This window comes from Rhinopithecus roxellana, chromosome 11 (assembly GCF_007565055.1).
Source record: "Rhinopithecus roxellana isolate Shanxi Qingling chromosome 11, ASM756505v1, whole genome shotgun sequence".
NCBI lineage: Eukaryota > Metazoa > Chordata > Mammalia > Primates > Cercopithecidae > Rhinopithecus > Rhinopithecus roxellana.
This window is the reverse complement of record NC_044559.1, coordinates 53,283,614-53,307,957: the sequence shown is the minus strand read 5'-3', so window position 1 is coordinate 53,307,957 and position 24,344 is coordinate 53,283,614. Positions and strand designations below refer to the sequence as shown.

Below are 24,344 nucleotides of genomic sequence, written 5' to 3'. Positions count from 1 at the left end.
CGCCTTGATCTCAGCATGGAGCCCAGTGACTTGGAGAACAGCCCAGGGCAGCCTCTACGGCATCAAGGGAGCTGCCAGAGCCAGCGCCAGTGGATCTAACCTGTTCCTGGGCACTGGGCTAGGGGACTGGATAGTCACTGGAGTCCTGGTTGTGAACACAGGGCTGGATGCTCAGACCAAGAGTGGATAGAAGACCCCCACCATTGGCTCCCAGGCCTGCTGGCAAGGTGGGGGTCTAGGCAGCTTCCCAGCTCAGTGGGACTGGCCTGCTTTGGAACAGTGGGCAGTGCCCAGGAAGCCTGTGAACTGGGCCTGCCAGGGAAGCTGTGGTGAACTGGAGGCCAGCCAGGTGGGGTCAGGGAAGGCAGGGCCATGCACACCACACCCTTCACTGCTGGGCTTCTAAGGGCATTGAACAGGCACACTCAGAACTGAGTTGGCCCTAATGGCCTGCAAGAGAGGAGGGCTGGGGGCCTGGGGCCTCAGCTGGGATATATGAGGGCAGGGAGTCTCTGCATGGCTGATGTTTGAATTAAAATACAGCTTTTCCCCTGTATTTTATTATTTTATTTTTATTTTATTTTATTTTATTTTATTTTTTGAGACAGAGTCTTGCTCTGTCACCCAGGCTGGAGTGCAGTAGCGTGATCTCCATTCACTGCAAGCTCTGCCTCCTGGGTTCACACCATTCTCCTGCCTCAGCCTCCCGAGTAGCTGGGACTACAGGCACCCGCCACCATACCTGGCTAGTTTTTTTGTATTTTTAGTAGAGATGGGGTTTCACTGTGTTAGCCAGGATGGTCTCGAACTCCTGACCTCGTGATCCACCTGCCTTGGCCTCCCAAAGTGCTGGGATTACAGGTGTGAGCCATTGCACCTGGCCATGCCAGACTATAACAATCAATTCTCAGCTAGGCGCGAGCAATGGCTCACGCCTGTAATCCCAGCACTGTGGGAGGCCGATGTGGGCGGATCACTGTAGGGTACAGCCCTACGGGGCTTAGCGGGTGTTCTCCCCGCGTGTGGAGATGAGAGATCGTAAGAAATAAAGATACAAGACAAAGAGATAAAGAGAAAGCAGCTGGGCCCCGGGGACCACTACCACCAAGACGTGGAGACCGGTAGTGGCCCTGAATGGCTGGGCGCGCTAATATTTAGTGCATACAAGAATAAGGAGGCAGGGTAAGGAGGGTCGATCTTCTAAGTGATTGACAAGGTGAAACAAGTCACGTGATCACAGGACACAGGGCCCTTCCCTCTTAGGTAGCAGAAGTAGACAGGCAAGGCAGCATATGTCAGCGTTTTCTTCTATGCACTTATAGGAAAGATCAGACTTTAAGACTTTTACTATTTCTTCTACCGCTGTCTACTGCGAACTTCAAAGAGGAACCAGGAGTACGGGAGGAACATGAAAGTGGACAAGGAGCGTGACAGTTGAAGCACAGCACCACAGGGAGGGGTTTAGGCCGACAGATGACTGTGGGTAGGCCTGGATAATATCCAGCCTTCCACAAGAAGCTGGTGGAGCAGAGTGTTCCCCGACTCCTCCAAGGAAAGGAGACTCCCTTTCGCGGTCTGCTAAGTAACAGGTGCCTTCCCAGACACTGGCGTTACCACTTGACCAAGGTGCCCTCAAGCGGCCCTTATGCGGGCGTGACAGAAGGCTCACCTCTTGCCTTCTAGGTCACTTCTCACAATATCTCTTCAGCACCTGACCCTATACCCGCCGGTTATTCCTTGGTTATATTAGTAATACAACAAAGAGTAATATTAAAAGCTGATGATTAATAATGTTTATACTAGTGATTGATAATGTCCACGATCATCTCTATATCTAATTTGTATTATAACTATTCTTATCCTAACTATTTCCTTTATTATACTGAAACAGTTTGTGCCTTCAGTCTCTTGCCTCGGCACCTGGGTAATCCTTCACCCACAGATCACAAGGTCAGTAGATCGAGACCATCCTGGCTAACACAGTGAAACCCCCTCTGTACTAAAAAAAAAAAAAAAAAAAAAAAAAAACCTACAAAAAATTATCTGGGTGTGGTGGCGGGCGCCTATAGTCCCAGCTACTCAGGAGGCTGAGGCAGGAGAATGGCGTGAACCTGGGAGGCAGAGCTTGCAGTGAGCCAAGATCGCGCCACTGTACTCCAGCCTGGGCGACAGAGCAAAACTCCGTCCCAAAAAAAAAAAAAAAAAAATCATCGGGTCAGGTGCTGTGGCTCACACCCGTAATCATAGCATTTTGGTTGGCCAAAGTGGGTGGATCACAAGGTCAGGCGATCGAGATCATCCTGACTAGCATGGTGAAACGCGGTTGAGAGATGAAGCCAGCTGGACTTCCTGGGTCAAGTGGGTACTTGGAGAACTTTTCTGTCTTACAAGAGGATTGTAAAATGCACCAATCAGCACTCTGTAGCTAGCTAGAGGTTTGTAAAATGCACCAATCAGTGCTCTGTAAAAACACACCAATCAGCGCTCTGTAGCTAGCTAGAAATTTGTAAAATGCACCAATCAGTGCACTGTAAAAACACACCAATCAGTACTCTGTAGCTAGCAAAAGGTTTGTAAAATGGACCAATCAGCAGGACATGGGCAGGGACAAATAAGGGAATACAAGCTGGCCACCACCCTCCATATGCCCCAGCCAGCAGGGGCAACCTGCTCGGCTCCCCTTCCACAGTGTGGAAGCTTTGTTCTTTCACACTTCACAGTAGATCCTGCTGCTGTATATGCTTTGGGTCCATGCCACCTTTAAGAGCTCCAACACTCACTGCGAAGGTCTACAGCTTCATTCCTGAAGTCAGCAAGACCACGAACCCACCAGAAGGAGCCAGCTCCAGACACGCTACACCCCGTCTCTACTAAAAATACAGAAAACTAGCCGGGCGTTGTGCTGGGCGCCTGCAGTCCCAGCTACTCAGGAGGCCGAGGCAGGAGAATGGTGTGAACCCGGGAGGCGGAGCTCGCAGTGAGCCGAGATCGTGCTGCTCACTCCAGCCTGGGCGACAGAGCAAGACTCAAAAAAAAAAAAAATTCCTCACAGTAAGTAATCAAGCAAGAACTCACTCGTTACCTTGAGAGTGGCACCAAGCCATTCATGTCTGCCCATGACCCAAACACCTTCCATCCAGGCCCCACCTTGAACGTTGGGGGTCAAATGTTAACATCCAAACTCTAGCATCTGGCATTCCACCCCATCCGCTCTATCACACTCCACCACCTTGTCTATCTACCTACCAGCCTATCAATTATCTGTCACCTATTGTCTATGGCCTATTATCTATCATCGATCACCTATTGTCTATCACCTACTATCTTCTATCATCTATCACCTACCATCTGTTATCTATCATCTATCAATAATCTGTCATCTCTTTAGCTGCTACCTACCTAACGTTTTTTCTGAGCCAATGAGTGAACGGGGCATCTGAGTGGGGAGTGGGGAGTGGGGGCTGAGGAGGGGTAAGCTCTGCCCCAGGGACGGGCATCTCCCATTCCCTTGGAGCCAGATGGGAGCTGAGAAGGGCCCAGGGGCTCCTGGAGCTGCCGTAAGTCCCACCCTTCCCACCCGGCCTGGCAACTCCTTGCACTCAGAGGAAGTGACCTCTTTATCCTTAAATACTTCAGTGTGGATTCCCCGCAAACAAGGGCATTTTCTTACGTGAGCTTCATGCAATGATCAAAATCAGGAATTTAGGTTTCCAGATCCACACAACCCACATGAAAGCCAACAGGGTGGGGGGGGAGGGGCTTCTGGCTTCCCTGTGTGCGAGCATGGATGCACGTACAGAGAGGAGGGGGCATGGATTGTGTGTGAGGGTGCGTGTGTTAGTGTGAGCGTGTGTGAGTATGAGCACAGACGCACAGGAGGGAGTGTGGATTATGTGTGTGTGAGCGTGTGAGCACGGACAGGAGAGGGTGTGCATTGTGTTAGCGTTAGTGTGAGCATGTGTGTGAGCACAGATGCACAGAGAGGGGGTGTGGATTGTATGTGTGTGAGAGAGTGTTAGTGTGAGCATGTGAGCACAGGTGCATATACAAAGAGAAGGGGTGTGGATTGTGTGTGTCTTAGTGTGAGCGTGAATACAGATACACATAGAGGAGGTGGCATGGATTGTGTGTGTGCATGAGCATATGAGTGTGTGAATGTGAGCACAGATGCACATACAGAGAGGAGGGGCATGGATTGTATGAGTGTGAGCGTGTGTGTGAGCAGGGATGCACATACAGAGAGGAGGGGGTGTGGAGTGTGTGTGTGTGAGAGTGTTAGTGTGAGCATGTGTGTGTGTGAGCACGGAACCACATACAGAGAGGAGGGACATGGAGTGTGTGAGCGTGTGTGAGTGTGAGCACGGACACAGGAGGGGTGTGGATTGTGTGTATGAGTGTGAGCGTGTGTGTGAGCAGGGACACATACAGAGAGGAGGGGCGTGGATTGTGTGAGCGTGTGTGAGTGTGAGCACGGAACCACATACAGAAAGGAGGTGGAGTGGATCGTCTGCGCACGTGAATGAGCGTGAGAGGCAGAGAGGGGCAAGGGGGACAGTAGGAGTCAAGGAATGTGTCCACTGTGCTCCCAGCACTGGGCTTCAAATCTGGCTAATTCTTGGAGCTCACCTGTCACCTGCTCATCTACAGATGGGTAAACTGAGGCCCGCGGCAGAGGCCTTACATTCGCTCAGGGTGGCTGGAGCCGGGAGGATGTCTGCGGAGCCCTGCCTGCTCCCACACCTCCTCCCACAGGCTCCCAGCCGCCTGCCCCTGGCGATGGGAGGCCTGGAAGCTGGGCCAGGACCACGGCGACCGCCGACTCTGCGCAGCTCCCCACGGGGCCACCCACATCCTCCAAGCGCGTCCCTCCACGGTGTCCGAGCTGACGCCCAGCGGAGAAGGCGACACTTCGCCGACGCCTCCGGGAGGTGGCGCTGCAGCCAGCCGTGCCGACCCGGGCCGCGGGGAAAGGGGAGGACGGCGATGGGTCGCCTGAGGTCTTCGTCTCCTCACGCCCCGGGGTATCGGCCGGCTGGCGGTGGAGCAGACACGGGCACAGCCTGTCCCTGTGAGGAGCGGGCGCAGGGGCCGGAGGATGAAGGGACGGGGCTTGGCGGCCCCGGCCTCCCTGTTTCCTGTGAAGGAGGACGGAGACCGGCACCGGCCCTCACGGCTGCACTTCAGCCCGGAGCCATCCGTGCACAGCTGGGCCCTGGCCTCTCCACCTGTGTGTTCCGGAGGGTGCGGCCTCTCCATCTCTGTATTTGGGGAGGCGCGGCCTTTCCATGTCTGTGTCCTGGGGGGGTGCGGCCCTTCCATCTCTGTGTCCTGGGGGGGGTGCGGCCTTTCCATGTCTGTGTCCTGGGGGGGTGCGGCCCTTCCATCTCTGCCTCCTGAGGGAGAGTGCGGCCCTTCCATCTCTGTGTCCTGGGGGGGTGCGGCCCTTCCATCTCTGCGTCCTGGGGGGGGTGCGGCCCTTCCATCTCTGTGTCCTGGGGGGGTGCGGCCCTTCCATCTCTGTGTCCTGGGGGGGTGCGGCCCTTCCATCTCTGTGTCCTGGGGGGGTGCGGCACTTCCATCTCTGTGTCCTGGGGGGGGTGCGGCCTTTCCATGTCTGTGTCCTGGGGGGGTGCGGCCCTTCCATCTCTGCCTCCTGAGGGAGAGTGCGGCCCTTCCATCTCTGTGTCCTGGGGGGGGTGCGGCCCTTCCATCTCTGTGTCCTGGGGGGGTGCGGCCCTTCCATCTCTGCGTCCTGGGGGGGGTGCGGCCTTTCCATGTCTGTGTCCTGGGGGGGTGCGGCCCTTCCATCTCTGCCTCCTGAGGGAGAGTGCGGCCCTTCCATCTCTGTGTCCTGGGGGGGGTGCGGCCCTTCCATCTCTGTGTCCTGGGGGGGTGCGGCCCTTCCATCTCTGCCTCCTGAGGGAGAGTGCGGCCCTTCCATCTCTGTGTCCTGGGGGGGTGCGGCCCTTCCATCTCTGCCTCCTGAGGGAGAGTGCGGCCCTTCCATCTCTGCGTCCTGGGGGGGGTGCGGCCCTTCCATCTCTGTGTCCTGGGGGGGTGCGGCCCTTCCATCTCTGTGTCCTGGGGGGGTGCGGCCCTTCCATCTCTGTGTCCTGGGGGGGTGCGGCCCTTCCATCTCTGTGTCCTGGGGGGGGTGCGGCCTTTCCATGTCTGTGTCCTGGGGGGGTGCGGCCCTTCCATCTCTGCCTCCTGAGGGAGAGTGCGGCCCTTCCATCTCTGTGTCCTGGGGGGGGTGCGGCCCTTCCATCTCTGTGTCCTGGGGGGGTGCGGCCCTTCCATCTCTGTGTCCTGGGGGGGTGCAGCCCTTCCATCTCTGTGTCCTGGGGGGGTGCGGCCCTTCCATCTCTGTGTCCTGGGGGGGGTGCGGCCTTTCCATGTCTGTGTCCTGGGGGGGTGCGGCCCTTCCATCTCTGTGTCCTGGGGGGGTGCGGCCCTTCCATCTCTGTGTCCTGGGGGGGTGCGGCCCTTCCATCTCTGTGTCCTGGGGGGGGTGCGGCCCTTCCATCTCTGTGTCCTGGGGGGGGTGCGGCCTTTCCATGTCTGTGTCCTGGGGGGGTGCGGCCCTTCCATCTCTGTGTCCTGGGGGGGGTGCGGCCCTTCCATCTCTGCCTCCTGAGGGAGAGTGCGGCCTTTCCATGTCTGTGTCCTGGGGGGGTGCAGCCCTTCCATCTCTGTGTCCTGGGGGGGGTGCGGCCTTTCCATGTCTGTGTCCTGGGGGGGTGCGGCCCTTCCATCTCTGCCTCCTGAGGGAGAGTGCGGCCTTTCCATCTCTGTGTCCTGGGGGGGTGCGGCCCTTCCATCTCTGCCTCCTGAGGGAGAGTGCGGCCTTTCCATGTCTGTGTCCTGGGGGGGGTGCGGCCCTTCCATCTCTGCCTCCTGAGGGAGAGTGCGGCCTTTCCATGTCTGTGTCCTGGGGGGGGTGCAGCCCTTCCATCTCTGTGTCCTGGGGGGGTGCGGCCCTTCCATCTCTGTGTCCTGGGGGGGTGCGGCCCTTCCATCTCTGTGTCCTGGGGGGTTGCGGCCCTTCCATCTCTGTGTCCTGGGGGGGTGCGGCCCTTCCATCTCTGTGTCCTGGGGGGGTGCGGCCCTTCCATCTCTGTGTCCTGGGGGGGTGCGGCCCTTCCATCTCTGCGTCCTGGGGGGGGTGCGGCCCTTCCATCTCTGTGTCCTGGGGGGGTGCGGCCCTTCCATCTCTGCCTCCTGAGGGAGAGTGCGGCCTTTCCATCTCTGTGTCCTGGGGGGGGTGCGGCCCTTCCATCTCTGCCTCCTGAGGGAGAGTGCGGCCTTTCCATATCTGTGTCCTGGGGGGGTGCGGCCCTTCCATCTCTGCCTCCTGAGGGAGAGTGCGGCCTTTCCATGTCTGTGTCCTGGGGGGGTGCGGCCCTTCCATCTCTGCCTCCTGAGGGAGAGTGCGGCCTTTCCATCTCTGTGTCCTGGGGGGGTGCGGCCCTTCCATCTCTGCCTCCTGAGGGAGAGTGCGGCCTTTCCATCTCTGTGTCCTGGGGGGGTGCGGCCCTTCCATCTCTGCCTCCTGAGGGAGAGTGCGGCCTCTCCATCTCTGTGTCCTGGGGGGGGGTGCGGCCCTTCCATCTCTGCCTCCTGAGGGAGAGTGCGGCCCTTCCATCTCTGCCTCCTGAGGGAGAGTGCGGCCTTTCCATCTCTGTGTCCTGGGGGGGGGGGGGGGGTGCGGCCCTTCCATCTCTGTGTCCTGGGGGGGTGCGGCCCTTCCATCTCTGCCTCCTGAGGGAGAGTGCGGCCTTTCCATCTCTGTGTCCTGGGGGGGTGCGGCCCTTCCATCTCTGCCTCCTGAGGGAGAGTGCGGCCTCTCCATCTCTGTGTCCTGGGGGGGGGTGCGGCCCTTCCATCTCTGCCTCCTGAGGGAGAGTGCGGCCCTTCCATCTCTGCCTCCTGAGGGAGAGTGCGGCCTTTCCATCTCTGTGTCCTGGGGGGGGGGGGGGGTGCGGCCCTTCCATCTCTGTGTCCTGGGGGGGTGCGGCCCTTCCATCTCTGCCTCCTGAGGGAGAGTGCGGCCTCTCCATCTCTGTGTCCTGGGGGGGGGGGTGCGGCCCTTCCATCTCTGCCTCCTGAGGGAGAGTGCGGCCTCTCCATCTCTGTGTCCTGGGGGGGTGCGGCCCTTCCATCTCTGCCTCCTGAGGGAGAGTGCGGCCTTTCCATCTCTGTGTCCTGGGGGGGTGCGGCCCTTCCATCTCTGCTTCCTGAGGGAGAGTGCGGCCTTTCCATGTCTGTGTCCTGGTGGGGGTGCGGCCCTTCCATCTCTGCCTCCTGAGGGAGAGTGCGGCCTTTCCATGTCTGTGTCCTGGGGGGGGGTGCAGCCCTTCCATCTCTGTGTCTGGGGGTTGTGGGCATTCCATCCTGTGTCTTGTCTGAGTCTTCTCTTGACAGCTGTGACCTGGAAGCCACGTCCAGATGTGTCCAGAGTTGGTTCCTTCCAGTGGGTTCATGGTCTCACTGACTTCAAGAATGGAGCCACAGACCTTTGCGGTGAGTGTTAAAGATGGCATGGACCCAAAGAGTGAGCAGCAGCAAGATTTATTGTGAACAGCAGCGGGTTGCCACTGCTGGCTGGGCGGGGGAGGGGATTGTGTGTGTTTATGTGTGTGTGTGTGTCAGGCCAGCTTTTATTCTATTTGTCCCTGCCCATGTCCTGCTGATTGGTCTATTTTACAGGGTACTGATTGGTCCATTTTAAAAACTTCTAGCTAGCTACAGAGCACTGATTGGTGCGTTTTTACAGAGCCCTGATCGGTGCATTTTATAAACCTCTAGCTAGCTACAGAAAAGTTCTCCAAGTCCCCACTGGACCCAGGAAGTCCAGCTGGCTTCAGCTCTCACAGGTCTTGCAGCAGAAACATGAGCATCTCTGCCTGGCGCGGTGGCTCACGACTGTAATCCCAGCACTTTGGAAGGTCGAGGCAGGCAGATCACCTGAGGTCAGGAGTTCAAGACCAGCCTGGCCAACATAGTGAAATGCTGTATCTACTAAAAATACAAAAAGTAGCCGGGTATGGTGGTGTGTGTCTGTAATCCCAGTTACTCAGGAGACTGAGGCAGGAAAATCGCTTGAACCTGGGGGGCGGAGGTTGCAGTGAGCCAAGGTCATGCCACTGCACTCCAGCCTGGGCAAGAAGAGCATGGCTGTCTCAAAAAAAAAAAAAAAAAAAAAAAAAGGAAAAAAAGAAAAAGAAAGAAAAGAAACATGAGCATCTCCTTAGAAATGGATGCAGCCCACGTACAATTACGATGCTGGCTTTAAAAAAAAATCAGTAACATTCTTCATACCAAAGTTCTACACTCCCCACTTGTCAGAAGAAAAACTGAGACAGAATAAACAAATAGCTTCCAGGCAGAGATGAAGCTAGGATTGGAACCCAGGACCTACAGTCCCCAAAGAGTATAAAACAGTCCTGCTGTGAACAAAAGAGTTTTAGTAGAATCTGCTGTTGTGGAAAGGGCTAACACATCCTCGTGGAGCACTGCCACCAGGGCTGTGCTGCCGGCCTTGTGCAGGGAGCTCATGCAGGAGCTGGAGAAGGACTTGATGGGCTGGGACAGGATCTCTTCGGGGAGACAGAGAACAAGCAGTAAATGTGCATGTTTGCATTTTTCTTGTGTTGTGCTTTCTCAAGCAGCTGACTGGCCCCGGGCGACCCCGCCACAGCCACCCTCAGCCATTGCTCATCTCCAACTCCACACACGTGCATGTTAAGCCTCTCTTCACCTATGCACCCAGGCCTGGGCTTCAGGCTTTAGTGTCTTCCCTTGAGTGCTTGGGAACCTGCCTTCAGTTTTCAGAGCACAAAGCACTGAGCGATGTCAGCTCTGAACCTGAGGCCCTTGAGATTTCCTGATTCCAGGTTGCTGGAGAGCTCTCAGCATCACCCTGTGGAGCTGGGCAGCAGCTGCAGATGACCACCAGCTGCCTCCAGCCAGACCCAGAGCCCCAAAAGGAGTGGGCTGTGAGGTGATGCTGGGGGCGGGGGTGATGCCGGGGCTGTGAGGTGATGCCAGGGACTCTGAGGTGATGCCGGGGGCGGGGGGCCAGGAGCACCTCAGTCACATGCTGTGGGAACAGGGCCTCTGGAGGAAGACATGGTTGGGGGTCCCTGAGAGCCCTAATTTTATCAAAACAGAGCGGTTTCTCCAGGACACACTGCTCCCAGTGTTCCCTGCAACCCAATGCCAGCCCCAACCTCCCGGCCTGCGTTTCCTGCTGCAGGCTCCGTGGTCCCTGCTGGCACCAGTGATGGGTCCTGCACCCTCTGGGGCAGCACCCTCCACCACCCCACACACCCCCAGCACCCCATACCCCCAGAGCCACTGTGCCCCTCCCTGTGGGCATCACTGCCTACCCCCACCAGGTCTACTCCCTGAGTGGTGTGGCAGGGACAACCAGGTGTGGCTCCCAAAGCCAGGAGGTCTGGGACGAGGCGGAGTGCTGTATTCTACCCCATCATCCACGCCTGAGGGGTGCCAGGACTTTATAAATCTTCCTGAAAACCGAGGGTAGAAAACAGAATACACATGGGTAACAATGACCATTCCCCACCTGACTCAACACAGAAATGAAGACACAAGACCATCAGTGAAAAATACTTATTTCATATGTTTAAAAATACATTCTTAGGGTTTGCCCTGCAGGGGGAGGCAGGCCATCCGCATCTCAGTCCCAATAGTGTCTCGAGGTCGTTTCCACAATCTGTGGGTCCCTCACTGCTTCTGATGATGGCTGCTGATGCCATTTGTTGAGGAACAGAGACAGGGAGGATGGTGAGGGCCTGGCCCCCGGGTGGCCACAGCAGAAGGTCGGAGAAAGGCCCACAATGGATGCCACTCCCACCAGTGGTGACTGCCCCCCACTTCTTTTCTGAATCTATCAGCACTGTTTGGTTTTCTTCTTGTTGCTTTTAAATCCTCGAGCAGCACCCTGACCAAAGCAGATGGTAGAGGGTATTCTGGGATGGAAGAAAGTTTGTATTAGACGCTGCATTTGCCAACCAACAACCCAGGTCATAACAGCAGTCATGTGTCTTCTTCTCATTCTCTTTCACTCTGGGAACATGCGGGATGCAGAGCCAGCCCTCCTGGGCCCTCGGGCAGCTCCCTTTCCACAGCCTGTCTGAGACCTACTTCCTGTGGGAGATCCCCGCCGGCCACACACGCACACCCACTGGGAAGAACTCAGCGGAGACGGCGGCTCCTGCCAAGTCCTCTGGGGCTGAGACTTCCTGCTACCCCACGTCTGTCCAGTGGAGACCCCTACTGCCCCAGCCCCCCGGGGCTCATCCACAGGCCAAAGTCCAGGCATCTGTAAGCAGGTGCAGGGAACGCTAAGTTCATCTTTCCACCTATTTAGAGTCTTTGATGATGTTTTTCCCCAATTGTTCACTGTTTTCCCCAAATTAATTTGAAATCAACTTTAACCCAATACAAGTACAGGTAATGCTAGAAAGGCAGACGGCACAGGTAGCACTAGAAAAGCAGACGCCTGGGTTGTAACTGAAGCAACTGCAAGTGAGACTCTTTTCATCCCACTCAGACAATGAGGAAAAGTGAGTGGTGCTTGGCATTCCTGCACTTCAGTGGCTCAAAAACAGAGTATGCGAGAGAAACTTAGTTATTCACAGGACCTGAAACATCTGGACTTTCTTCTCCGGCAAAATCGGAAGCCGATTTTCTTACCCAGCGTTACCTTTCTGAATTCAGTATGAGAAGAGCAGCGGCCCAGGGTGCAACCCAGAATCCTCAGCACCGAACACACATTGAGAACGTGTTTCAGAAACAGCTTGGACACTGACCTATGACTGTAGGTCCGCCTCTCACCGGCCGGTGCAGGGGAGGCCACCACAGGCTCGGAGCAGATTTCCATGGCCTCCCCTTCTGACCGCTCTCCACTGTCCCCTGGGACTTCCACTGAGGCTGGGCTGCGGGGACAGAGCAGTGAGCAGCAGCCCTGCATGGCTCCTACAGCCCCTGTGTTCCCCAGAAATAAATGTGCAAGAAAGAAACTGGATTTCCTTGTAAGTAGCATATTTTCTATTTTGGCATAGTCTAATTTTATAGTGTGGTTTTTAGGATACTGGGAAAAGGAAAATGATTACAGCAAGGTCGTTGTTTATATAATAAAGCCTGCATTTTATAAACTTAACTGTAACAATCATACTTTTTTTGAAAATAGTATTTTTGGTGCCAACGGTGCCACAGGTCTTTTTACGAGTGTGAGAAATTTGCTAAAGTTAACTAGAGACTATAAACTAGTCTCTTCCATAATACGAATGTCTCAATCCAGCATTGCAGGGTTTTTCTCCTTAAAATGATCCCTTGGAAAGGAGACAAGTACTTTATACATAAGTCTTTGTAAAGCCTCCCATATTGCAGTGAGTTCTCCCAATTATTTTATTTTAAACAGCAAATTACTACTTGAAAAAATGTAGTCTGAAAGACTTCGATCAATACAATTTTAGATGATTATGAAGGTTCACCTAAAATAATCAGTTAAAAAAAAGAAGAAATATAACACAATTTAAAAATTGTTCCAGCTGGATGTGGTAGCTCATACCTGTAATCTCAGCACTTTCCGAGGCTGAGGCAGGTGGATTGCTTGAGCCCAGGAGTTCACCACCAGAGTGGGCAACATAGCAAGACCCTGTCTCTACAAAAAATAGAACATTTTGCCAAGTGTGGTGATGCGTGTTGGCAGGTCCTAGCACTTTAGGAGGCTGAAGTGGGAGAATCGCTTGAGCCTGAGAAGTGGAGGTTGCAGTGAACCTAGATCACACCACTGCACTCCAGCCTGGGGGTCACAGCGAGACCCTGTCTCAAAAAAAAAAAAAAAAAAGATTGTTCCAGGAAGTATTTCCCAGAGTGCGCTCTAGGCAAGAACATGTTAATAAATGGCTTTGGCATCAAGTTCATATGCGCGCAACCAGGACGAAGAGAAAGCCAGGGCTGCATGATGTGTGAGCACAGCCAACTGCTGCAGGAGATAGAGGCACAGCCCCAAGGGGTGTGAGTGCAGAGGTGCTGTGCCTGCTCATTCCCACACCCCCTCTGCTGCCTCCACCGGCACAGAGCTGGGCAGCCAGGGGCTCCCCTCCAGCCTCCCTTCTGCAGGGTGGCCGCTGGCACAACCACCTGTAGCTGTGCTGCCAGGGCTTCAAGTACCCGTAGGTGGACAACCCATTAGGTGATGCACAAGTGCTTAATAAGTCTGACAGTCTATGTGTTCTGGCTGGTTGCAAGCCTTTTCCTAAAATCAACAACAGACACGTGCAGAGCCTGGAGGCTCCCTACCTTCTGCTTTTCTTTGGCTTATCAAACCGGAAGTCCACGGGGTACAGGTGCATCCTCACCATATGGTCCTTCCGGTCTCTGCTGGTCTTGAACTTCTCTCTGCAGCCTTCTACCAAGCACTGATACTGAAACAGAGATGGCATCACCTCCCTCTGACCCCTGGCCCTCCCCCACCACCATGCCCCTCTAGCAGGGCTGCCAAGGGCGGAAAGGTATCCCTGGCCTTGCCCCCGTGCACCCAAGAGCTGGGGGCAGCACTCTGAGCCCGTCACCACTGGGGATGGCCTCGGCGGCTATGCAGACCTCACCCACCATGTCCTGCCTCTCAGACAGGATCTGGAAGAGCGAATCGTGCCACTCCAGGATGTGGGCGTCCAGCAGATGTCCGGAAGGGAAGGCCCGCTTGCAAAAGGAGCAAACATTTCCGTGCAGTGTGTGGTAGTGGTGCTCGTAGTCGTCCAGGGCATCGAACACCTGGCAGCAGCCGGCCACCTGGCAGGCAAACGCGGGCACCCTGCCAAGGAGACCTGCTTCAGGGGCCCTTCCTCTGGTGCGAGGAACCAAGCTGGACTTTCTGCACAGTTTCCCTTTGAGACCTCCAATTAAGCCCCCATGCATCTTTTGCGATCCCAAGCCCTCTTTTTATGAATTAAGTTTCACAAACAGGTTAGGTGGTGGTGGAGTCAGCCATGCCAAGGCTGGACGGGCACAGCGCCTTGGTGGGGCAGCCGCACGGCAGCGCAGCCCCAGGGACTAGGCACGAGGCAGGGAGGCGGCGCAGAAGTAGCACTGGCAGGGCACTGCCCAGCCGCTTACCTGGGCTTCTCAGGCGCGTCGGCCACCTGCATGAGCACCTCCTGAAGGTAGAGGTGGCGCTGCACGTCCCCATCCTGCAGGAGTGTGCCGTTGGCGGGGCCAGGTGCCTCGCGGCAGGCCCCCGCGTCAGGCCTCGCCCACATCCGTGGCCCCACCCATCCCGGGATCGGGTCCCGCCCCACAGCTGTAGGCTCCACCCTCTCGGCTCGGCCCCGCCCCACAACCATAGGCCCCGCCTGCCCCAGGCTTTGGCTCCGCCCTGCACCTTCAGGCCCCGCCCACGTCACGTTCCGGCCCCTCCCCACCGCCTCAGGTACCGCCTGCCCCAGGCTCCGGCCCCGCTCCGCAGCCGTAGGCCCCGCCCACTCCAGGCTCCAGCACCGCCCTGCAGCCTCAGGCCCCGCCCACTCCCAGCTCCGGCCCCGCCCCGCAGCCTTAGGCCCACCTGGATCCTACAACTGCCTTTTCCCAATTTTGTTCACGCACCTCGAAGAACTCGTGCTCCCGCGGGAAGCGCACCGGGCGCGCAACGAAGCGAAAGGGCGCGGCCCCAGCCGCGGGGTCCCGCTCTACAGGCAGCGGCTCCGCCGCCCCGGGCCCCGCGGCGAGGCGGGCGCACAGCGCTGGGGGCAGCTGCATCACCCCGGGCGCGGGCGGGCGCAGCCTGTCGGCCACCGTCCGCCAGCCGAGCCGGACGTGACGTCGTGCGCACTTCCGCCGCCGTCGGGGCTGCGCGGGAGCTGTGGCTCTGGTACTGCGGTGAGTCCCGGCCGAGCGCGGGCGCGGAGAGGGGGTTGGGGGACTGCCGGGCCCGGGGGACCACTAGGCGACGGAACTGGCGGGATGCGGCTCTTCCCGCGCGTTCCCTCTGGCTGCGCAGCGGTCCCCGAACTCTGGGCCGAAGCCCTTGGGGCCTGCACCGGCCAGGCCAGCGTCTTGCCCCGCGGCCCGACACTCAGCCGGGGCGGGGCGGAGCGGGCCTCCGGGTAGTCCCGGGTGTCCCCTCCCAGCCCTGGGAAGCCGGGTCGCAGGTCCCCCTCTCGCACGCTCTCTCCCGTCCGCCTTGCCCCGGCTCTCGTCTCCCGCCTGTTGGACCGCGGCAGTCCCTGGATCTTGTTCCCTCTAAACCAGTTGCGAACCGGAGCCAGAGTGGTTCCGGTTTTATTACAACCGTTTTTAACTTAAAGCCCTTGGAGCCGGGCGCGGTGGCTCAAGCCTGTAATCCCAGCACTTTGGGAGGCCGAGATGGGCGGATCACGAGGTCAGGAGATCGAGACCATCCTGGCTAACACGGTGAAACCCCGTTTCTACTAAAAAATACAAAAATATTAGCCGGGCATGGTGGTGGGCGCCTGTAGTCCCAGCTGCTCGGGAGGCTGAGGCAGGAGAATGGCGTGAACCTGGGAGGCGGAGCTTGCAGTGAGCCGAGATCAGGCCACTGCACTCCAGCCTGGGCGACAGAGCGAGACTCCGTCTCAAAAAAAAAAAAAAAAAAAAAAGCCCTTGGGTGACTTCCCGTTACTTTAGTTCAAAGGCCCTTTCCTGGTTTGTCGGGGTCCTGTCGACGTCTCCGGTCCCCGCAGCTCCCGTGAAACACAGGACCTGTGCTAGGTGCCCAGGGTGTGTGGGTGAAAGAATCACAGGAGAGCGCGGCAGCCTAGAAGGAGAGACAGACGTCAGACTAGAGTCATCTAATTAAAATGGTGATTGACAACACCGCGGAAGCAGTGGACGCTTCAGATCTACTGCAGAGAATGGGCCAGGTGGCGGATAGAGGCTTTTAGCTTTCTCGTTCTGTCATCCAGGCTGGAGTGCAGTGGTGCGATCATAGATCATAGATCGCTGCGGCCTCAAAACTCTTGGGCTCAAGTGGTCCTCCTCCCTCAACCTTCCAAAGAGCTGGGACTGCAGGCGTGAGCCACCATGCCTGCCCGTGTACTTTTTCCATGTTTAGATACACAAATACCTCTGTGTTACAGTTGCGTAGTGTTCAGGGTCAGTGGATTTTTCTCCCCGTGTGCGGAGATGAGAGGTTGTAGAAATAAAGACAGAAGACAAAGAGATCAAAGAAAAGACAGCTAGGCCCAGGGGACCCCTGCCACCAAGACGCAGAGACTGGTAGTGGCTCTGAACGCCAGACTGCTGATGTTTATTGGATACAAGTCAAAGGGGCAGGGTAAGGAGTGTTCAGCACAGCCACCTGCTGGGCAGGTTTGTGGCCCGAAAGCAAGAGGCTCCACTAGGTGGCTTATGTGCATCGTAGGCCTTGCACCATCTAGGTCTGCAAGTGACTGATGATTGCTCAGAAGGAAATCATGTAACCATACGTTTCGCTTTTTTCTTTTGGAGTAGAGTCTCTCTCTGTCACCCAGGCTGGAGTGTAGTGGCACGATCTGGGCTCACTGCAACCTCTGCCTCCTGGGTTCAAGCGATTCTCGTGCCTCAGCTTCCCAAGTAGCTGGGATTACAAGTGTGCGCCACCAGGCCTGGCTAATTTTTGTATTTTTGTTGGAGACTGGTTTTCACCATGTTGGCCAGGCATTTCTCAGAATGTTGAGTGATGCCTGACTGTACTTTCTGTCTCTGTAAAGCCTTTGGGCTCTTGACATTTTCCACAAGTTGTAAAATAATTTTTCAAACCAATTTGTACAGTTAGTTTTGAGCTCTCAACAGAGGCTCTTTTTCACGTCCCTCTGTGTTTTGATCACTTACTCAATAGGAGTGTGTGCCCTGCTTGTCCGTGGTGGAGTGTGGCATGCGTGCCTTGCTTCCTCAGCTCGCGTCCTTGTAGGGTCCAGCCCCACAGGGTCAGTGGGTTTTTCTCCCCGTGTGCGGAGATGAGAGGTTGTAGAAATAAAGACAGAAGACAGAGATCAAAGAAAAGACAGCTAGGCCCAGGGGACCCCTGCCACCAAGACGCGGAGACTGGTAGTGGCTCTGAACGCCAGACTGTGCTGATGTTTATTGGATACAAGTCAAAGGGGCAGGGTAAGGAGTGTGAGCCATCTCCAATGGTAGGTAAGGTCACGTGGGTCACATGTCCACTGGACAGGGGGCCTGGCAGCCGAGGCATAGAGAGAGAGACAGCTTATGCCATTATTTCTGCATATCAGAGACTTTTAGTACTTTCACTAATTTTGCTACTGTTAAAGAAAAGGCAGAGCCAGGTGCACAGGATGGAACATGAAAACGGACTAGGAGCGTGACCACTGAAGCACAGCATCATGGGGAAACTGTTAGGCCTCTGGATAACTACGGGCAGGCCTGACTCATGTCAGACCCTCCACAAAGAGGCGGAGGAGTGGAGTCTTCTCTGAACTCCCCTGGGGAAAGGGAGACTCCCTTTCCTGGTCTGCTAAGTAGTGGGTGTTTTTCCTCAGCACTGGCGCTACCACTAGACCACAGTCCGCTTGGCAATGGGCATCTTCCCAGATGCTGGTGTTACCAGTAGACCAAAGAGCCCTCTAGTGGCCCTGCCCAGGCATAACAGAGGGCTCACGCTCTTGTCTTCTGGTCACTTCTCAGCGTGCCCTTTCAGCTCCCGTCTCTGTATGGCCTGGTTTTTCCTAGGTTATGATTGTAGAGCGAGGATTATTATAATATTGGAATGAAGAATAATTGCTACAAACTAATGATTAATGATATTTATATGTAATCATGTCTATGATCTACATCTAGTATAACTTGTTGTTTAATATATTTTATTATACTAGAATAGCTCGTGCCCTTGTTCTCTTGCCTTGGCACCTGGATGGCTTGCTGCGCTCACGTCCCTGCGTAGCTCACAGCCTCTGTGAAAGGGACTTCAGTCCCGCCCAGTCACAGACGCTGGGCCTGCCTGTTTGTGTGATTAATAGTAAGAATTCAGGAGCATCAGGAAGACCAAGTAAGCGGCCATGGCTAAACAGTTCCTCAGAGCTGTGTCTTCAGTGGAACCCTGCACATTCTGGTGGAACAGCTGTCTGGATGATTAACATCCCTGGCCTTGGCCCTCTAAGTACTGAGAGCAACCTCCGTGACCGTGACACCCCAGAGTTGCCCCAGGACTTTTCCAGAGGTCTCCTGAGTGGGGGGACTCTGTGCAGGCGCGGGCTACACTTTTGGAGGCCGGGTCCGCACATTCAGGGAGAGCAGCAGGCGCCTCACAGGGTGAACACTCATGACGTGCAGGTATCTGTGCTTCTATTTCTAGAAGAGATGGGAAGTTTCCTGAAGGTAGTTTTAATTTTTTTTTTATTATTATTATTTTCTTTGAGACAGAGTCTTGCTTTGTTACCCAGCCTGGAGTGCAGTGGCGCGATCTCGGCTCCCTGCAAGCTCCGCCTCCCAGGTTCACACCTTTCTCCTGCGTCAGCCTCCCCAGTACCTGGGACTACAGGCGCCCGCTACCATGCCGGCTAATTTTTTGTATTTTTAGTAGAGACGGGGTTTCACCGTGTTAGCCAGGATGGTCTCGATCTCCTGACCTCGTGATCTGCCCGCCTTGGCCTCCCAAAGTGCTGGGATGACAGGCGGGAGCCACCACGCCCAGGAGGTAGTTTTTCAGTAAATACTCGGATGGTTTTCCTCAGAGGTAGCTTTCTCTCCCGACTTGTGTCTGGTGGGGGACTGCTTTGTTTTGGTGGCAGATGGTTTTCTTGCCACCTAGCATGACCAAAGTGTGTCTCGGTCCAGCAGCTACAGGACAACCTGCAGTCCTCGGGGAGCCCAGTAGAATGTGGGTGAAACAGGCTGCCCTTGGATTCGAAGAGGCCGCTAGCCAGAAAGTTTTGGGCTGTCTTTTCTGCTTCGCAAGTAGTTTGCAGGGCCTCGTCCAAGGTTCCCGTGACTATTAGAAAAGCAACTGGTAGTTTAAGATATTGTCAGTGATTGGGACCCAGTTTTCCTTTTGCAAACTTAACCATTTCTCAGGTAACTGCGTTAACACCTCCAGGTAGTAACAGTGGCCGCGTGTTTGTTTCTACTTTCCTGGTGACAACACTGTAAGAACTTACCACATAGGGGCCCTTTTGTGCTTTCTCAGGATGATTTCACTTCTCTCCACCACAGCTCTAGGCAGGACCTAGGGCTTCCCCTTTTCAGAAGAAGCTTGGAGAGGACACGTCCTTTTTCAGGTTCCTACAGCCTGGAAGTGGCCACATCAGTGTCTGGACTGCGTGGGGCTCCGTGGCGCGTGCCCTGCCTTGTGCTTGAACTGTAGTTACCGTGAGTGCCTCCTGAGTCAAAAGCATGTATGTGAGCAACTTGGGCACCATGCCTGCTTGTCGCTTTCCTTCCATTTTCTGAGATACCCAGCCTGTGACCAGTATTTGATGTTCATCTACGGATACGCCCTTCTGTCACACAGGGTTAGAATCTCGGTGTCGAGTCCCGCGCTAATAGTCATTAGTGAATTAGCATATTGTGGGAGTGTGTGCCAAGTCTTCTGTACTCGATGTTTTGTTGAACTCATCCTTGTCTTCCTGAAGCTCTCACAGAGTGGTTGCTTACCTTTTTTGGGTCATAGAGTCTTCGAGAATTTGTCGAAGGGCCATTGCCTCAGAAAATTCACAAATTATTTTGCCCATAACTTTCAAGGGCTCGTCTGTTACTGATTCTTAATCGTGGATTAAGAATACATGGATTAAGTTACTGATACTTAATCATGGATACCAGATTAAGAACCCTTGTGTAGATGAATTGAAATGTTTGTGAAGCATGTAAAGTTTGCTTATGTTTGTTTTTTAATCTATAGCCAGTTGCCTTGCCTATGTGTGTTTTTTGTTTTGTTTTGTTTTTTGTTGAGACAGGGTCTCCCTCTGTCGCCCAGGCTGGAGTGGCTCAAGTGATCCTTCCACCTCAGCCTCCCGAGTAGCTGAGACTACAGGCATATGCTACCATGCCCAGTTAATTTTTGTATTTTTTGTAGAGACAGAGTCTCACTATGTTGCCCAGGCTGTCTTGACTCCTGGCCTTGAGCAACTCACCTGACTCAGCCTCCCAAAATGCTGGGATTTCAGGCAGCAGCCACTGCACACAGCCATGTGTTTGTCTTAATGGCCTTGTAGCAGAACTCTCAATGGCAGAGGCTAACGACCAGCCACTGGTGGGAGAGTAGGGGTGGCACTTACCCTGCACCCTGACCCCACGCAGTGTTCTGCTGCCCACTTGGGTGTGTCTGTGACAGCTTCGATCTCGTATGTGTTACGTGTCTCCTGGTGAGACCCTGGGGCAGCTGGAGCTGCAGTGGAACCTCACCTGGTTCAAACGCGTAGGGAACGTGTAGAAATGTTACCGGAGCATCTCTGTCGGTAGCCACGCTTGGGCAAGAGAAGGAGATGTCACGGGTACCGGAGTGAAGAAGGAATGCAGAGCCGGCCAAGTGAATGGAGCTGCGGCCGAGCACCGCAGGGTCTGAGAACCAGGGTGGGCCTCTTGGGTGGAAGCTGGGATTTTATTGTGTGTGCCAGGTTGCCAGGACCTGGCACAGTGTCAATGGCTTGGGCCTGTGCAGAGCTCCCTGTGTAGACTCCACTGCCTCCCATCTGCACATTTGGGACTAGAAAGCTCCGCCTACCAGCCGAGGCGAGCAGCAGAGCATCCCTGCTGGCCCAGATCCGTGTGTGGAGGGAGGTGCAGGAGAAAGGGAACCCGGGTCTCAGGCCCCATTCGTGCTGCCCATGGGGATGGCTCCCAGAGCTGTGGAGGCCGCCTGGAAGCTGGAGGCAGGTGAATCCCAGGCCCATGCAGAGGACCCTCTAGAGGCTGTTGGGGTGTCAGGGGAGGGGCCCCAGGCCGGTTGATAACTTGGTTTGTCAAAGGCCTGACACTGGCCAGCCTTGAGGGTTAAAAAAATTTTGTTTTAATCCCAGCACTTTGGGAGGCTGAGGCGGGCCGATCACAAGGTCAGGAGATGGAGACCATCCTGGCTAACACAGTGAAACCTCATCTCTACTAAAAATACCAAAAATTAGCCGGGCATGGTGGCGGCGCCTGTGGTCCCAGCTACTCAGGAGGCTGAGGCAGGAGAATGGGGTGAACCCGGGAGGCGGAGCTTGCAGTGAGCTGAGATCGCGCCACTGCACTCCAGCCTGGGCGACTAAATACAGAGCGAGACTCTGTCTCAAAAGAAAAAAAAAAAATTTTTTTTTTTGTTTTATTTCTACAGTTTAAATTTTATGAATAGCTGCCCTCTTACCTTTAGGAGAACATATTGTGATGTTGGTGCCTCAGAGCTAAAACTATGAGTGAATTTCGGATTCACCATGATGTCAATGAACTGCTTAGCCTGCTGCGTGTCCACGGAGGAGACGGGGCTGAGGTCTACATTGACCTGCTTCAAAAGAACAGGACCCCGTACGTCACTACCACTGTCTCTGCTCACAGTGCCAAGGTGAGCACTGCCCTTGGGGTAGCTCTGTGCAGAGCGAGCACTGTCCCGGGGTCAGGATGGTGCGGGGTGAACCCACCCCTGGGTCCAGGTGCAGGGTGAGCGCCCTCCCTGGGTCAGGGTGTAGGGTGAGCCCACCCCTGGGTCTGGGTAGAGAGTGAGCACCACCCCTGGTGCAGGATGGTGCAGGGTAAGCCCACCCCTGGGTCAGGGTGCATAATGAGCACCGCCCCAGTGCAGGCTGCAGGGTGAGCACCACCTCTGGTGCAGGACTGTGCATGCTGCAGGGTGAGCGCCGCCCAGGGGTCAGGGTGTAGGGTGAGCACTGCCCCGGGGTCAGGATGGTGCAGGGTGAGCGCCAACCCGAGGTCAGGATGGTGCAGGGTGAGCGCCGCCCTTGGGTCAGGGTGTAGGGTGAGCGCCGCCCCGGGGTCAGGGTGCAGGGTGAGCGCCGCCATGGGGTCAGGATGGTGCAGGGTGAGCGCCAACCTGGGGTCAGGATGGTGCAGGGTGAGCGCCGCCCCTGGGTCAGGGTGTAGGGTGAGCGCCGCCCTGGGGTCAGGGTGTAGGATGAGCGCCGCCCTGGGGTCAGGGTGCAGGGTGAGCACCGCCCTGGGGTCAGGATGGTGCAGGCTGAGCGCCAACCCGGGGTCAGGATGGTGCAGGGTGAGTGCCGCCCCTGGTGCAGGGCTGTGTGCCGTGGAAGGTGAAGGGTGAGTGCCCATTCCTGGGTGGCCTCAGTGGTACCGGCAACGATGGCAGACAGCACTTGGGCTGTGTGTGTTCAGCTCTGATTCTGCTGACTCCCCCCAGCAGCTCCTGTGGTTCACCCCACTGTGCAGATGAGTAACGGAGGCCCCAGGAGAAAGCGGGGCCTAGAACCCTCCCTCTTCCCTACACTGTCCGCTGCAGCTGTGAGGAGGGAGAGTCCTGATATGCATTCCTGTGGTCTTAACCATGTTGAAATCCCTTTAAGATGTTATTTCTTTATTCAAATCATATATAATTCAGAATTATAGATTTTCAGTAAAAAGTGATTTTGAAGTCTATTTTTAAAAATACATTATGGGCCGGGCGCGGTGGCTCAAGCCTGTAATCCCAGCACTTTGGGAGGCCGAGACGGGCGGATCACGAGGTCAGGAGATCGAGACCATCCTGGCTAATACGGTGAAACCCTGTCTCTACTTAAAAATACAAAAAACTAGCCGGGCGACTAGGCGGGCGCCTGTAGTCCCAGCTACTTGGGAGGCTGAGGCAGGAGAATGGCGTAAACCCGGGAGGCAGAGCTTGCAGTGAGCTGAGATCCGGCCACTGCACTCCAGCCTGGGTGGCAGAGCAAGACTCCGTCTCAAAAAAAAAAAAAAAAAAAAAAATACATTATGAAGCTTCAGTTATTTGAACAGGTTAACAATGGTACAAGGATAATTAGGCAAATTAGCCGAGTGGAATAGAGAGTTTAGGGACACCCATGTTTAGTTCATTCTGAGGGAAGCATCGTAAATCACTGAGTAAAACATAACCCCTGCCGGGCACGGTGGCTCACGCCTGTAATCCCAGCCCTTTGGGAGGCTGAGGCGGGTGGATCACCTGAGGTTGGGGATTTGAGACCAGCCTGGCCAACATGGAGAAACCCCATTGCTACTAAAAATACAAAAATTAGCAGGGCGTGGTGGCACGTGCCTGTCATGCAGCTACTCGGGAGGCTGAGGCAGGAGAATCACTTGAACCAGGGAGGCAGAGGTTGTGGTGAGCCTAGATCGTGCCATTGCACTCCAGCCTGGGCAGCAAGAGCAAAACTCCATCAAAAAAAATAGCGTAACCTCTAGGCTTGCACATAATAATAAATTCCAGAGGGAATACAGTGAAACGTATACAATGAATGCATAAACTACTGGGAGGAAATGCAAGTCACTACTTCCAGTACAAACCTGAAGAAGCATAAAAGGGCCGGGCGCAGGGGCTCACGCCTGTAACGCCAGCACTTTGGGAGGCCGAGGCAGGTGGATGGCTTGAGCCTGGGAGTTTGAGACCAGGCCGGGCAACATGGTGAAATCCTGTCTCTACAAAAAATTAAAATAATACGAAGAAGCACAAAAGGAAAGAAACCATTATGGGAAATATGGATAAGGTTTGTTTTGTTTTGTGGTAGAGTCTCACTCTGTCACCCAGGCTGAAATGCGGGGACACGATCTAGTCTTGTGCAGTCTCAGCCTCCCAGGCTGAAGTGATCCTCCCATCTCAGCTTCCAGAGTAGTGACCACAGGCGAGTGCCACCACACCTTGCTAATGTTTGAATCTTTTTGTGGAAATGGGGTTTTGTTATTTTGGCCAGGCTGGTCTTGAACTCCTGGACTCAAGCAATCTACCAGCCTCGGCCTCCCAAAGTGCTGGGATTACAGGCTTGAGCCACTGCCTGGCTCAAAATATGGGAAGTTTCACACAACATGGAGATGGGTTTCTTAGTTTATTTCAGAGGGATGAGTATTTAGCCCAATTTAACTGTATCGGCTTATTGTGTATAATTTTCTTAACATTTTTTTTTACAGTGCTTTATTATTGTCATTAAATCACTCATGTTTGTGCTTTTGAGGTTAAAATTGCAGAGTTTTCTCGTACTCCAGAAGACTTTCTAAAGAAATATGATGAACTGAAATCTAAAAATACAAGGAACCTTGACCCGCTGGTGTACCTGTTGTCAAAGCTCACGGAAGACAAAGAGGTAGGTGCCCATGCCGCATGCCACACCGCACCCGTGCAGCCCGTGTTGGGAGTGAGGTCGCGTCTCCTGCTCTCTCCGCGCCACCTTCCTGTCAGCTCTTCCTCCCTC

General features: G+C 55.1%; 2 protein-coding genes across 6 annotated transcripts in view; one reads left to right on the top strand and one right to left on the bottom strand.

Moving 5' to 3' along the window:
• Window positions 1-10,620: 10,620 nt before the first annotated feature.
• ZNF511 (zinc finger protein 511) lies at window positions 10,621-14,836 on the bottom strand. The gene is made up of 6 exons (XM_010382749.2): window positions 14,635-14,836; window positions 14,149-14,222; window positions 13,645-13,846; window positions 13,333-13,457; window positions 11,838-11,963; window positions 10,621-10,994 (listed from the first exon to the last, which is right to left on the bottom strand). The coding sequence occupies exons 1-6, from the start codon at window positions 14,785-14,787 to the stop codon at window positions 10,916-10,918; spliced, it is 759 nt and encodes a 252-aa protein (XP_010381051.1). The 5' UTR covers window positions 14,788-14,836; the 3' UTR covers window positions 10,621-10,915.
• Window positions 14,549-24,344, top strand: part of TUBGCP2 (tubulin gamma complex associated protein 2) — a 29,144-nt gene continuing 19,348 nt past the window's right edge. Inside the window, exons 1-4 of one of the 5 annotated variants that reach the window (XM_030941159.1) lie at window positions 14,798-14,907; window positions 19,198-19,353; window positions 21,332-21,520; window positions 24,108-24,236. In XM_030941159.1, the coding sequence (XP_030797019.1) occupies window positions 21,371-21,520; window positions 24,108-24,236 (279 nt within the window). In that variant the 5' untranslated portion in view covers window positions 14,798-14,907; window positions 19,198-19,353; window positions 21,332-21,370. Of the gene's footprint in view, window positions 14,908-18,733; window positions 19,497-21,331; window positions 21,521-24,107; window positions 24,237-24,344 lie in introns of those variants that run through there. The other 4 variants (XM_030941160.1, XM_010382751.2, XM_030941161.1 and 1 more) reach the window with 4 other exon arrangements.

Excerpts from the sequence above, each read along its gene's own strand:
- ZNF511 (XM_010382749.2), bottom strand. The coding sequence starts at position 14,787 with ATGCAGCTGCCCCCAGCGCTGTGCGCCCGCCTCGCCGCGGGGCCCGGG. Across the intron at positions 13,458-13,644 it reads TGTCTGAGAGGCAGGACATG|TATCAGTGCTTGGTAGAAGG; the intron begins GTGGGTGAGGTC and ends TCTCTGTTTCAG. Across the intron at positions 11,964-13,332 it reads AAGCCAAAGAAAAGCAGAAG|CCCAGCCTCAGTGGAAGTCC; the intron begins GTAGGGAGCCTC and ends CTGTCCCCGCAG.